This window comes from Electrophorus electricus, chromosome 12 (assembly GCF_041902795.1).
Source record: "Electrophorus electricus isolate QZ-2024a chromosome 12, ASM4190279v1, whole genome shotgun sequence".
Lineage (NCBI taxonomy): Eukaryota > Metazoa > Chordata > Actinopteri > Gymnotiformes > Gymnotidae > Electrophorus > Electrophorus electricus.
In genome coordinates, this window is record NC_137508.1 from 12,111,719 (window position 1) to 12,126,766 (window position 15,048).

At 42.9% G+C, this 15,048-nt stretch overlaps 1 protein-coding gene across 4 annotated transcripts in view; it reads right to left on the reverse strand.

The window, feature by feature from the left end:
* Positions 1-15,048, reverse strand: part of epas1b (endothelial PAS domain protein 1b) — a 33,396-nt gene that overhangs the window by 17,378 nt on the left and 970 nt on the right. For all 4 annotated transcript variants that reach the window (XM_027002590.3, XM_027002591.3, XM_027002592.3 and 1 more), the window contains exon 2: positions 2,255-2,445. In XM_027002590.3, the coding sequence (XP_026858391.2) occupies positions 2,255-2,445 (191 nt within the window). The remainder of the gene's footprint in view (positions 1-2,254; positions 2,446-15,048) is intronic.

Here is a 15,048-nt window from a genome sequence, read left to right on the forward strand (position 1 = left end):
TTAAACTTGCCCAAAGGTTCTCACAGTGTAGAGATACAGTTTTATCTGTGCTGCCTCTTGTTTTCATTATTATTATTATTATTATTATTATTATTGTTGTTGTTATTATTATTATTATTATTATTATTATTATTATTATTATTATTATTATCACTATTATTATTATTACTATTATTATTATTATTGTTGTTGTTGTTGCTATTAATATCATTATTACTATTATTATTATTACTATTATTATTATCATCATTATTATTGCTATTAATATTATTATTATTGTTGTTGTTATTATTATCACTATTATTATTATTATTATCATTATTACTATTATTATTATTACTATATTATCATTCTTATTATTATTATCATTATTATTACTATTATTATTATTGTTCTTGTTGTTGTTATTATTATCATTATTCCTATTATTATTATTACTATTATTATCATTATTACTATTATTATTATTACTATTATTATTATTATTGTTGTTGGTGTTGTTATTATTATCATTATTACTATTAATATTATTATTATTATCATCATCATCATCACCATTATTCTTATTATTATCATCATCAACAGTTTGCAGTAAAATTGCATGGGAACACAGCAGTATTTACATAAAGGCTATATTCCAAGTTCAAAGTGGAATCTCATGTCATCGCTTTACTGGCCCACCTGAGCAAGCACTTCACTAACTCTGCGGGATAGATCTGAGCCAGCCAGTCCCCTCCATACATTAACATGCGTGTATGTATATGTCATCTTCCTGCTCTTATGTCAGAGGAGTTTCCCAAGCACTCTTAGTGAGGGGAGGAGGAGGAGGAGGCGGGGTTTGAGTGGCGCCAGGACAGGCCCGTGTTTTGGCTGGCTTGAAATTCTGAGCGCCAGCTTCTGAGAAAGTGCCAGTCATCTGCCTCTCAGAGCAGAGCACACGCTGTGCTGATAACATTATCTGATGTGCCATCTCGCAGCCACAGAGCTGCCATTCACTCTCTAAACTGCCTTCAGATCATGTCTGTCGTCTTCTGCCCATATGTGTATGTTTGCCTTTAGTTCTCACAGTTCGCTGCATTCCATGGTCTTTACCTTATGTAGAAACACTGGTGTTTTCTAAGAAAAACACAGCATAAGATATCTAAGAAAATTCGAGACAGTTCTGCTCCTAACCCATGGTAGTGTCTGACTAAACACAGGACGGAATGCAAGAGCACAGTAACAGGTCCTTTGTCCGGCTTCCGGAGATTCTAATTTTATAATGAAGACGAATGAACAATAGACCGCTGTCCAAGAAGCTTCTAGAAAAGCTGGGCCAGTACCCCACCCTTGGTATCAAATGGCCACACACACCTTTTATCACATGTGCCGTTTAGGTACAGTAAAAATATCAAAGCACTCGCAACGGCCTCAGCAACTGCCTTCAGTGTCTGGCTTCTTATTGCATCGTCCTATTCATTAAACCCCTTGCCCTTATTCACAGTAAACCTAATGAAGCTGGACACGCTTGCAGCCACAGCTAAAGCAGGCCCAATAACCGCTAATACAATCCTAGCTCTGCATAAAACCTACACCCCATAATGCAGCTGCAGCGTTAACACACCCTGACAGCCAAAATGGAGACACTTCCTCATAACAGCCCTGCCGTCGGTGATAGCACACCCAGATAAGGTCACATGCTTGTGTTGCACTATTTTTGCATTACATCAGGAAGATGTGCATGCTTCAGCTCTGGCATACTGCTGTGCCTCTATATCAAAGCAGCAGTAGGAACCCTGACCGTATTTATGTGTCCAGTGCAAAAATGCAGCAAGTGTAATTACCATCTGCTCTTCTGCTATAAAACAGTTTGGACTTTCAATGTCTTTTCTTTGCTCCTTTAACAGAAAATGCTTGTGGTGATCTGGAAGTGAAATTGCATGTGAGTGTGTAATAAGACTGTAAGGCACAGACAATAATACCTAATTGTTCATTGTGATTGCAGTATATGGAAGCACACGGGTGAGCCCTTGTTACAAGTTTCAGACTGGTCTGCATTATTTTGACTAAAACTATTAACCTTTGTTGGATGACATGAATGCCACGATTCATCAAAACCCCCACAAGGCTGGGGTTTCTGATATTGGTTAGAATGTATTATTAAAAGCCAACACTGCAATAAGGCTAAACAAATGATATACTACGCAGCCCTAAAATGTGTGTGTGCGCAGGTGCGTGCAGATGCACGTGTGTGTGTGCATGGGCACGTCTGTACCTGTTGTGAGAAGTCTGCGTGTGCGGAGGAAGCTGATCGTCAGTCTCATGATTGAGGCCTTGTCCAGGTGAGAGCTGATGCTGTGAGGCAGGGGTAGCTGGTGGGCAAGCTCGTAGAACACCTCTGTCTCCCTGCTGCGCCGGCACCGCGCCGCGTCTCGAGACTTTTCCTTCCGCCGCTCCGACGTACTCCTGCAGGGGATGCCACACAGACACGTTCAGGCCCTGAATGTTTTGTTGTCCGCTGGGAAAACTCTCAAGGTTCATTTTGGTGTTGGGAAACATGTCCAGTAAGACCTCAGGCCTACATGTGAGTTTTGCCTCGTGTGCATGAGCCTGAGACAGCAGAGGACAGAGGGGACATCATGATGGGTTCAAAACGAGAAGCCAAATCTGAACCAACTTTCCTCTCTAAAGGCAGGTCAGTACCTAGACTGTGAAACTTCCGGTCTCCCCTCACCACAGTCAGCACCGATATGAAGCAGCGTATTGACAGTATTTTTTGTCTTCTCATATCTATTAGAAAACAAATTCAGACTGTTCTATATATACAAAAACATGCGTGTGCATGTGCAAACACACATGCACACTCACACCTGAATGTATGCATCTAATCAGAATGTGTTTATTTATTCGTTTTTAGAACATAACACTCTGTCTGAGCGTCTGATAGCCAGATGGGAGGATAATCACTCCTATTTTTTATTCTGCTCAGCCTCTCTCGCAGAGTCAAAACATGTCAGGCCTAAAACCAAGCCAGTGGAGATTGAGCCAGTATCCGGCAGGTGGTGAACACACACACACACACACACACACACACACACACACACACACACACACACACTGCAGAGATATCCTTTGATAACTGTCCTTTGCCCTCAATCAGCTAAACTTGCCATCCAAACACCTCTGTATACAGAGGGCAAATTTAAACCTTTCTATAAATGAAAATCTTTCTATAAATGAAAACCTAAGATTGAGTTCAATCTTCAGTCTGAAGTGTAGTGGTATTCCCTTGGGGACAAATTTTCAATGTTAATTTTTTTCACTGTCTCATAAAAATTCAGAATTATGTTTCTATAGGCTTCAGAGCCATCCTGACATGTCAATCTTCAGGACAGTGTGTACAGAAGTGTGCACAGAGGGCCATCCTGACATGTCAATCTTCAGGACAGTGTGTACAGAAGTGTGCACAGAGGGCCATCCTGACATGTCAATCTTCAGGACAGTGTGTACAGAAGTGTGCACAGAGGGCCATCCTGACATGTCAATCTTCAGGACTGTGTGTACAGAAGTGTGTACAGAGGGCCATCCTGACATGTCAATCTTCAGGACAGTGTGTATAGAAGTGTGTACAGAGGGCCATCCTGACATGTCAATCTTCAGGACTGTGTGTATAGAAGTGTGTACAGAGGGCCATCCTGACATGTCAATCTTCAGGACTGTGTGTACAGAAGTGTGTACAGAGGGCCATCCTGACATGTCAATCTTCAGGACAGTGTGTATAGAAGTGTGTACAGAGGGCCATCCTAACATGTCTAAGCTCCCAGCATTGTTTGGCATTGTTTGGCTCATGAGCAGCTTATGGGAACCATCTCTTAGGCATCCTGCATTTAATAAATACAAATGAATTCTGCGCCATCACGTTTTAGAACACTTCTACCCAGACCAACCACCTGAGCACCTGAATCAAAATCACCATTTCTTTCCACCTTTTCCCCAACAATAAAATGACCCATGTTACTTATTTGCAGTACCTAAAAGTGTTTGTATATTATGCACTTACTGGTATAATAATAAACCTATAACATAATAAAACTATTTTAAAACCAAGCAGGTGTACTCTAATGCTTTATCAGACATTGAGGACTTTAATGCAGAATAGTTAAGACATTATTTCAGTTTGGAGAAAAGCAATACAGTTGAGATTTAACAACTTAGATAAAAGGAGACATGTACAAGAAAGTTAAAAAGAAAAAAGCAAGGTGAGGGGAAAAAACAAAACAAAACCACAATGATGCTTTTTCTACAGAACACAAAGTCAGTGCTTAGCTTGCCAAGAGCTGTGGTTACAGGTCGCCTCACAGAGCAAGAAACATGGCGAGTGATGTCATTGTGCCCTGTAACTGCGGCACGCCACAGCCTCGTACGCCACGCACGCGCACGCACACAGGCACACATGCACATATGCACATAGCCTATACACACAGCAGATGCACACACGCGCACACATGCAGTAGCGCAACCGTGAACCGTTTTCACTCTCCGCAAATTCTTATCATACAATCACCTGTTGCCAAGAAGCAACCGCAATGTGTCCTCTGCTTGCTCCCATCCTTGTGCAGAAGCCGGCAGGGAGAACAGTTAACTCCTTTTAGCTTTGAGTTGGGTGCAGTGTTTACTTTTAGTAAAGTGACAGTCCGGTGCAAGTCACATATCAAACAGTCTGGGTGCTGGACACTGGAAGAAGTTCACTTAGCAGTTCACGCCGGGGTTATTGCAATATTGCAACAATTGCATAAAGGTGCAGCACAGGGGGATGGGAGTCAAGGGCCACCTCTCTTTTGGGCTTCAGAAATGCACACACAGATTTTAAGGCTCAGGCTGACAGTTTGGTCCGACACCAGCTCAAACGCTCTCCTATTGGACCCCCACAATAGAAATTCCTGATTTGCCAACATTAACAGAAACAGCGCCAGCCAGAATGCCCTCTCCACACCCACACACATTTACAGGAAAATAAATAGGTCCTGGTTTCCAAGGAGACATCCTGAACTGGAGCCATGTGAAGGAGGTTGCGTTTTGAAAGGAGCCTCCATTCTCTTTTCCGGCCCCGAGCCCACTAGACCTGGAGAAGAGAAAAGAATAGCCACAATGCGGAACCCAAAGGGATCTGTTGGCAGTATCATTAAACACAGGCCCTGTGTAATTTGGTAGCTGCACTTTAGGGGTAAATGAGAGGGCTTTGTGTTTCAGATTAAGGCCATGTGTATTTCTCCAGACTAACACCCGTTGTCTTCTCTGATCTGACACAAACTAGGGTTTTGTGAAGAGTGTTCGATGAACCCAAAACGTCAGCGTTGCGTATGCCCTTGTCGATTTTAAACGTCTGAGCCTCTACCCAGTCACACTGCTCAGTCAGCAGGGAATTTAGGAGGATAATGTCACCACTGTGACTAGACCACTGGTGGTGGGGGCTGCTAATGCAACTTTCGCTGTGGTTCTGATCCATTTTACGAAGAATGTTCTGTATGATGTTGGTATTGGCTGTGCATCTGTATTTAGAGCAGAACAGCTTAGGATGCACAAAACATTCTAAGAAATCAGACAATAAAGCAATAACACAGTGTATCACATCATAACCTGTAGGGGGTTTACAGCTGTGAGTGAGAACAGGTAGGTCCAGAAAAACAAACTAATAGCCATTTTAATTTGCACGCCTTTTTTGTGGCACTAACATGCGTCTTCTGTCTGGAACAACGAAGAGCCAAACTGTGGCCAAACCAGAAGGAGCTCACGAGGTACAGGATGCTTGTACAAAGCTACTTAGCAGCCTATTCTCGCCCTCGAAAATGTCCTGTGCTCCTGTAATCTGTCTGTACTTATCACTTCTTATAAGCCCAGCGCTGGCTGTTGAGAGAGTGGCTTGCGTTAGTTCTGCCACTGTGCGATAGTCTGCTACATTGTCCAAGGGCAATCCCAGTGGAGACCGCAGGATATGAAACAATAGCGCTTCAGCACACGCTTAGGGCATCAGCCCCACGGTGCACTCTCTCAACCTGCTCTAGCAGACGTGGGTGTCTTCTGCGGCTACAAACCCCCTCGCCGAAACCACGAAACAGTCAGCAAACCAGCGAGAAGCCAGAGTGACACTTGCGGTGTTGCTCATGTGGTGTCAAGTCTCGACTGTCTCTCACTCAAGGTTGTTGCTGCAAGCAGGCATCAACACATCGGACACATAACTACTCCTCAGTAAGAGACTTTTGTATATAGCATCATATTGATGGCAGGGATAGCATTATGAATCTTGTCCTGGAGCTTCACTGGGTTCCAACCCATTCCAATGGGACACTCGTTTAAGCCTTCAAAAACCCTGATAAATCTCCTTTTCCAAAACAGGAAATTCACACAGCAGTCACACATGTTTTGAGCTTTTTATGTTGGGAATAACCATTGACCTTAATATCATGTTTGGTTTTTTGGACTACTAGTTGCAGTACATCACCATAACATGGTCAATAAAACCTGATGGAAAACATGGTTTGCACCTTTTTTCTATAAGACATATAAAACAATATACAAAAACAAGCCTCAATATACTGTGAGTTTCCTGTTTCAAAAGGGAGACTGATTAGGGGTTTTTAGGCTTAAATTATTTTCTTATTACAAACTGCACAGAACCTCCACATTTTTCAATACCAAAGCCATCATGTGCAATTATAAAACTATTTTAATAGATTAACTATTTTCAGGTGTTGGTTGAAAAATAGTGAACCTGGCCTTTAACAACTTAAAGGGGTACGTGTACATCCACTGAAAATGTTTTCGCATGCACATTGCTTCCTTTATACATGGGAAGTCATTATTACGGTCTTTACCAAAAAGAGATATCCAACCAAACAGCAAAAAAGCAATAGATTAACTATCACCTACAAAACACCAACTCATTTCACTTGCTTCTTCTGATGACAGTCTGAGCAAGCCTTGAATAAAATACAGCATCTGTACCATCAGCAAATTGACTCCCACTAATCAGACAGGAAAGAGCAGAGTAGCAGGGGCTCAGTAATGCTGCTAATATTGGCTCGGGTCTTGTTCAGTCACTTCATCAAACTTGGCTCGTTCACAAACATCGTTTCTGGACAAGAGTTGCTTTATGATACTGTACAGTGCAAACAACTTTTCTGTAATGTCCAGAGCAACAGTGGAGGTCATTGTAAAGTCTTATAGCCATATAAATAGGCACATGATGGACAGAAAGTCAATTACATGTGTGAGCAAAATGCAAAATTACTTAATACAAATTCAAGAATTACTGAACATTGTACATCATTGGAACACGAATATGTTCTTCAATACAGCAGCCTGTGTTTTGTTTAGTTGTGAGTAAAATCTGAGTGCCTATCATGTCTTATAGATAAATCCTTAATGTACTCTGTATGTATCTCTTTGGGATTTGTACCAACACTTACTCTGGATGACATAATGTGTAAAATAATCTCCCTCCTATTCAACTGGTTCATGCACTTGACTAAGAGGCAAGCGATCAGACGATGTCCACCACCTACACAATGCAAGAATGTACAGAAATGAATGATAATAACAATAATAATAACAATAATAACATGTGTGGGATGAATAAAATATTTGAGAGGAAAGTTTTCTATTTTTAAGTTATTCCATAAGATGTAGAGTGAAAGGGGATTTGAGAGTAAGAGAGGCTTATCATTTTAGAAGGAAAATGTTAATAAGCTGTTCTGTCATGAGTCACTCATAAAACAAAACAAACGTCTCTTCTTCACTCCTCGGCTCTGTTCATTTCATTCTCACCTTTATCCTACATTATCACCTTTACCTTACTTACACTACATTAAAGGATCAGGCAACTTTCATAGCCCATGAAGTTTCTAAACATGCATACAAAACCGAATACTATAGCACAATCAAAACTGAGAGACAGCCTGAACGGTACCAAACCCACCCCCACGGTAATGTCTAATCAAATTAAACTGTTACATTTCAACTTTAAAACCCTCATTTTGTCCTTTTTAAAAATATTTCTTTGTAGTAATCATCTTCGTCCACGATGAGCGCAGGAGAGGGGCCAGCTCAGATGGTGCGGGACGGGAACACACGAGTCCCTCCTCATTTTCAGCAGCTGGCAAAGTGCGAGTGCACGTAAACTATCAGAGCACCCCATCACGTCCCTCAGGGACAGAACACATGAGGGGATGCCAAGGAAGATACCTGTGAGACCAGGAGATTTGTTTCTACAGGGTAGCCATTTCTACGCCGATTGCTATCATGACCACGTACGCCGATCAGACCTTTCTGAGCTGCACTGAAGGTCACAAGCCTGGGAACTGAGGGTCACCAGGGACACATGATCATTTATCCATGTTGAATCTCATGAATACTAGACCTGTTATGCAGTTTGTCATATTGTAATTGGTTGTCAATTTTAACTGGATGTCAGCCAGGTAACGTGCCACCCACAACTTTCGGCGCAGGTTTTGCTGTGATGTATTATGTATTACCTGTTTGAGACTCAAGCTTCAGCTCACTTCCAGATCAAGCGTTTCTGAGAATTCCAGCTATTTTACAGAAGACTGAAACATGTCAGCAATGAAATGCGAGCTATGACGGTTTGACAAATGGGATACGGGCCTCTTGATGGCGTGCTATTCAGGCCGAAAAGAATAGGCCTCTAAAATATGTGTGCCCCTCTGCAGTCAAAGCACATCTAGATAACACCAGCTGACCTTTGACTCAGTTAATGACTCTAGCCACCTTTTTAGCAGGTGCGAGGAACAGGTGGCTCAGGAAGTTTAGCCGCATTGAATACACAACATTTGCACACGGTACGTTTCCATTTGCATGTGCCAGCAGCTAAAAACATGCCCAAACACAAACTGATTTTGGAGCGCTGGCACATGCCAGCGCATGGACAGACACACCACTTCCAACCTGTGCAGGAGGTCGCTTGCTCTGTGTGAATTGGACTAAATTCTGCGCCATGTCTCGTGCTGGCTAGAGCTTTCCTTGAACTCTCACCTTCAGAGGACACAACATTGGCAAACTTTCTGTGACTATCATTAAGCATTTAGAACTGTCAAACGTGCTATGTAAAAATACAATTTAAAAGCAAAGGTCCATTTGAATTGTGTGAGAATGCTGATACCCATAAACATTTGGTGATGCCTTATGACCATGTGAAGGGTAGTATTTTGATTTTCAACTTCTACCAAGCAGTGTGCAGTAAAGGATACTCTAATCCAGACCAGAATATAAAACAGTAATCCAGTCAAGGTGAAGTAATCTTACCAAACTAATTGATACCACCAGTACTTTACTGAGAGTCTTTTGTCATATATGTGTATTTGTATTTTAGTCTGCAAACACACTGCCCTTTAAAAGGGCAAACAACAGTTACTGCGCTGAAATAAAGTTACAGGAAAGGTTGCAAAATTGTATAACCCAAGCACACAGCTCAATATAGAATGACACAGAGGTACACTAATTGCATTCTGGAATGACAGTATGTTGATGAATGACAGTATGCTGATGACAGTAACATCCGTAGAGACCTGTAACCAAAGAATGATGTGAAAAAAGCATTTCGGCAGGCTATAAATATCAGAACAAGATAACTTTCAGCATCAAGATGATCATCATTAGTGGATTATCTTCTCAAATTAGTCTCCTGTGTGTACCATCATGAAATAAGACCACGCCGCGCACCTCTGTACCTGCTCCTGGCCAGCCTGGGCGTCTGATTCTCCACGCATGCCAGCAGTTCTCTCACCGAGTGTGTCATGAAACCTTCGTCTGAACTAGAAACTAGAGCAGACCCGGCAACATGCTAGTTTCCAAACCCACGCAACTTACTAATGGCGCATAACTGGAGAAACGGTTGCCTTCTAATGGTCCATACAGAGTGCATACCGTACATACTGTTCCATACTTTAATGTAACAGGAAGTGAGGTTTTCAGATTTTGATTAACAATTACAGTGTGTGTGTGCGCGCGCGTGTGTGTGTGTGTGTGTGTGTGTGTGTGTGTGTGTGTGTGTGTGTATGTGTAAAATCCAAACAATGAAGAGGTTAAAAAAAAAAATCTTGGTAGGAGTGGTCAACTTGCAACCTACACGATGGTTGCCTGCTCAGGCAAGTGCTCTTGGCAAGACTTTATACAGTGCACAGTAAATTAAGAGTTTGCCTGTGTTTTGTCAAAATTGACAAGACCGAAAATATTTGTAGAATTAAATTTTTTTCCAAAACAGAGCTGCATGCATTGTTTAAGTCATGCTCTAGATGACGTGTTTTCTTTTTCAACTATTGAAAAAAGGTGATGCAAACAATGGGCTGAAGGGAAATGTTTTGATTGAGGAGCGAAGCTACACTAGATCCACTGGTTCCACAAGTGTCCAGATGCATATCTCTGACAGTTAGTTGCTATTGCTTTGTTATTATGAACATCGATGTCAGGTGAATATTACAAAGCCTTTGCCCAGGTAAAATACAGCCTCATACACACTAGATCCTAATCTGATATGTTATCTTTGTTGAAATTGATAGTGTGCTACAGGGGGATTCTTCTTGCACTGTTTCACCCTGAACCCTCAGGGGAAATCTTTTCCATGACCAACAGTGTTGTAGTAACAGTCTATATCACCACCTCTGTGTCACTCTAAAGTGAGTCCCACATCACACTTTCAGCATAGGGATTAACATTTTAGTTAAGACAGCAATAAAGTGCAGTGGAATCCTAAGGAATATGTAAGTCTCTCACAGTTCTTTGCTACATGATACACAATCCAGACACAATAACTAGATACAATCATCTACTCTTCTGGTTGTACTGTGTAGCCCAGGGTCCCAGGAGACCTTGTTATTATGATTGCTATTTTCAAGTACAAGGCTGTTTACAGACATTGCACAAACATTAATGATCACAAAAGCAATGAGCAGCCTGGGTTACCTGAGTGAAGGATCACAATATCACTAACCTCCCCCTCTGCCCGGGTCCTCTGTCCGTGTGTGTGTGTGTGTGTGTGTGTGTGTGTGTGTGTGTGTGTGTGTGTGTGTGATTTTAATCAAGGTGTCACTGAGGAGCTTGTGTGTCCACACAGCCTCAGGTCGAGCACCAGCACAACCACAGCCGTCTGACCCTCCTGCCGCAAGGCTACAATCATAACAAGCTCGGCCACACACACATCAGCCACCAGTCATGTGCACAGAGTGCGAGCGTTCACCTGAACGGAAGGTCCTCTCTCCTTCCACTTGGGCCTTATAATTAGCATAGCCCCAGAAAAGCTGTGGTGGCATTATTTCTTTCCAGCACATCTGCATTACTTGCTGAGGTAGGATGGACCACACCAGACATGTCAAAGAAACACGTTGTGATCTCTCGACATGCAACTGCCTCTCCTTCTCAAACAGAAAGGCATGACTGAGAACAGTCACGTGGCATGCCGGTCTCTGGAGTTTTCACCTATCCGTTTCACCCTGCCGCACTGGAGAGACCGGCACCGAGAACCCACACAGGGCCTAACTAAATCCTCGCTGGCTCCAGCACCTTGCTTGCTTACAGGGCGTTTTTCCTGTAATTTTGGCATCAGGCTAAACACAGCAAACAATGTGTCCCCAGCTAATCTCTGATCTGCTGGAACACCGTGTTTCCTCGCATGGCCGCACGGCCGTGGAGTCAGCTCGGCTTCCCTCAATCATGGGAAAAGTGATCTCCCAGATACCCAACAGTCACGATACGCTCCCAGCACCGCGCAGACGGCGTCGGGCGTGCACCTGCCGTTGGCGGAGCCACGCTCCGGGCCCGGTATCGGAGCAGACATGGAGCAGGCCGGCGGGGCGCACGCTGCAGGCAGCGAGAGCGGCAGGCCAGCCAGGACTGGGAAGGCAGGCTTCTGTGGGAGGCAGAAGAACGCTCAGGTTGAGAGCGACCAGTGAGCTCTGCGAGGTGAAAGCCGGGATGGAAAGAAAGAAGAGACAGAGAGAACACATTCTCAAATTCGAACGCTCTGCCCAGCGCCCCCGCTGTTAGCCGAGGGTGGGGATTCTAGGGCCTAGATTCAGGCCCTCTCCAGAGATCCTGTCACAATAAACTGCACATTTTTGTTTAGACAATCTCGACAACTGGGAAAGGCTCTGGATTTCTCTGCTTTCAGCTCTTACTGGCCGTCTGCTACAGAACATCAACCCACATATATGTAAAGCCAGACAGTGTCCATCACCTGAGCATCTGAGTGACAGGCAGAAAGTGAAACATCAGAGAGATCCAAGTGGAGCCCACTTCAATGCTCTTTAGCAGCAGTTATGAAATAAGACCACGCCGTGCACCTCTGTACCTGCTCCTGGCCAGCCTGGGCGTCTGATTCTCCACACATGCCAGCAGTTCTCTCACCGAGTGTGTCATGAAACCTTCGTCTGAACGTCGTCTAGAGCAGACCTGGGAACATGCTATTTTTCAACCTCAACTTTGTGTTTGAACATTTTCAATGTGTCCAACTGTACTCATGCATGCCCATGCGTGTGTATATGCATGTGTGTTTACGAAAGAGCATGACACAGAGAGAGCAAGAGAGAGAGAGCACAATCATTTGACCACAGTAGCTTTATCTGATAACATGATACCACTACTCTGTTACTTTAGCTACATTTCTCTCTCCCTGTTATCTTTAAATGGCAGAGCAACCTGTGCACTAGTCACCAGTTAAACGTTGATAGACAGATGGGAAGGCCTCCGTGATCGCTGCACAACAGAACTATTGGCATCTCTGTCTGCAGGCAGAGAGTCCGTGACGTGGAGGTGTCAGTGCTTGGCCTGTGCCCTGGCTATGATGACACTGGCAGCCCTGTGCCACGAGCCAGCTTTTTCCCTGGAGTTGGGAGAGTTCAACAGAGTCCAGTGCCAAGCAGGGCCTCTCTCTCTCTCTCTCGCTCTCTCTCTGCCACACTGCCTTCAGCTCAGGAGCGGTGCAGACTGCACTCGTCAAGGCGTGGCCTGGCAATGCTCGGGGATTCCGAATCGATCAGGAGCGCCAAACCATGTCCAGGAGGAAAGGCCCAACATCCATGGTCAGTGCAAATCACCCAGCATGGCCTACACCATTCAACATGGCCTACATTAACCAGCATGGCCTACACCACCCAGCATGGTCTAGTGCAAACATGAAATGAGTTTTGGAGTTCATATCAATATGCTCAAGCAGGCCCTGCGCCAATGGTGGAAACTTCAGATTACCTACCTGCAACCTAGTTGCCATAGTACCTGCTTAGTCTAAATTATAGTCTAAATTATCACATAGTCTTCACTGGCTAAGCACAATGGCTTCCAAGCATTTCTACTGGTTATTTTTAGAAATGTGCTTCACATTCAATACACTAATTCAGTGTGCCTTCACAAGTGTGTTGACATAGTTAACATCACTAAACAAATATGCTGATTTGGGAAACCATGCATGTAAGGCCTAAACAAAGGAGCTCTATTTGTAGACTATACATAATGGATAATATTTCTTTTATGACACCAAATGCAAAGCAAATATCACAGAACGCCACACTGCATACACCATTTAGACAGAGCCTAAGACTGAACAGCCCCTCTGGAGTCTCAAGATGGCTGATGTGTATCATATAAGCCCATCCTGGGTCAGCCATGGCCTCTTTTTCCCCCAGGGTAATGTTGGACAGTGTCCGCATCCCCCTCAGAATTGCAGTATCCTGATACTAAACATACATGTCCTTTATTTCAATGGAATACTGATGTTTGTTTGCATTCAGCTTCCCTTGGATGCATCTGATAGACACAGTGAGCTTGTAGAGAGAAAAGCTGTCATGAGGATGAAGCACACACACACACGCACACGCACACACACTCACACACGCACACATACACGCACATACACGCTCACACACACACACACGCGCACACTCACACAGACACAGGTCGTTCAGGGACAAGAATACTTTTGAGGAGCCTACAATTTTCAATACTACCTTTAAGACCTGACGACAGGTTTAAACATGATGTGTGAGAGAGGTTTTTTTTACAAACTAATTTGTCATCATTAGCCTATACAGTTCAACACTTGACATCCCCAGGGCAAAATCTGATTAGACATGCGGTATCTACTTTACTTGCCAAGTAGGACAGTTGGTGTTGACTATGTTGAAACTATATAATATAAATGTAATTTATTTTTAAGGTGAATTTAAGTTAAAAACAGGTGCTTGCAAATAATTGATTGCATAGCAAGTCAAGCATTTATAATACCTTTAGTAATAATGGAAACTGAAATGTGTTGTGTTCCCAACAAAAAAAAAAAGAAGATGAAAACCTATCTGTACCTTTGTGTTTCACATTCATTTCAAACTACAATTTATTAATTCATTACAATTTATTTATCCACAAATAATACATAGTTATATATAGGCTGCATAAACACATTCAGAAGAACTACAAATACTTGTAAAGTGTCTGATGAAAACACACAGGAACATAAATCGGCAAAAGCCAGACCTTAGCCCAGGGCCACACTGACCTTCATGGGTCAACTACGATCGACTTAGGTCTTCATAAACCGCTGCAGTATTCCCACAGGCATTCCCACAGCAGTGTCATGACAGGCTATGACCACTGCACACTGGAGGACTTTTCTAACTGTAAAGTCCTCACAACCAACCTTGTCAGTAAGCAATAAGAACATGATTAAAATAAACAAATAAGCTAGCCAACACAAAACCAGAGGACAGTGTCTTGAGTGTTGTATTTCATGACCCCATGTATGGAAAACAGAATTTCATAGAAACTAAAAGGTGCTGGGCAAAGAAATTCATTTACCCTGTGCTACTGCGATTGTATTAAAGTTACTAATTAGTTAATTGGCCTGTTTATGATACAAAGGCGTATAGGTGCCAATACTACGACCAGAGGAGGATTGGATTCAAGACATCAGTTTTAACATTATAAAACGAAAAGCTGTATCAATGCACCCTCGGTAGGTTTTTTTCTTTACAAAAGTGAATAATAATAATAATAATAATAATAATAATAATA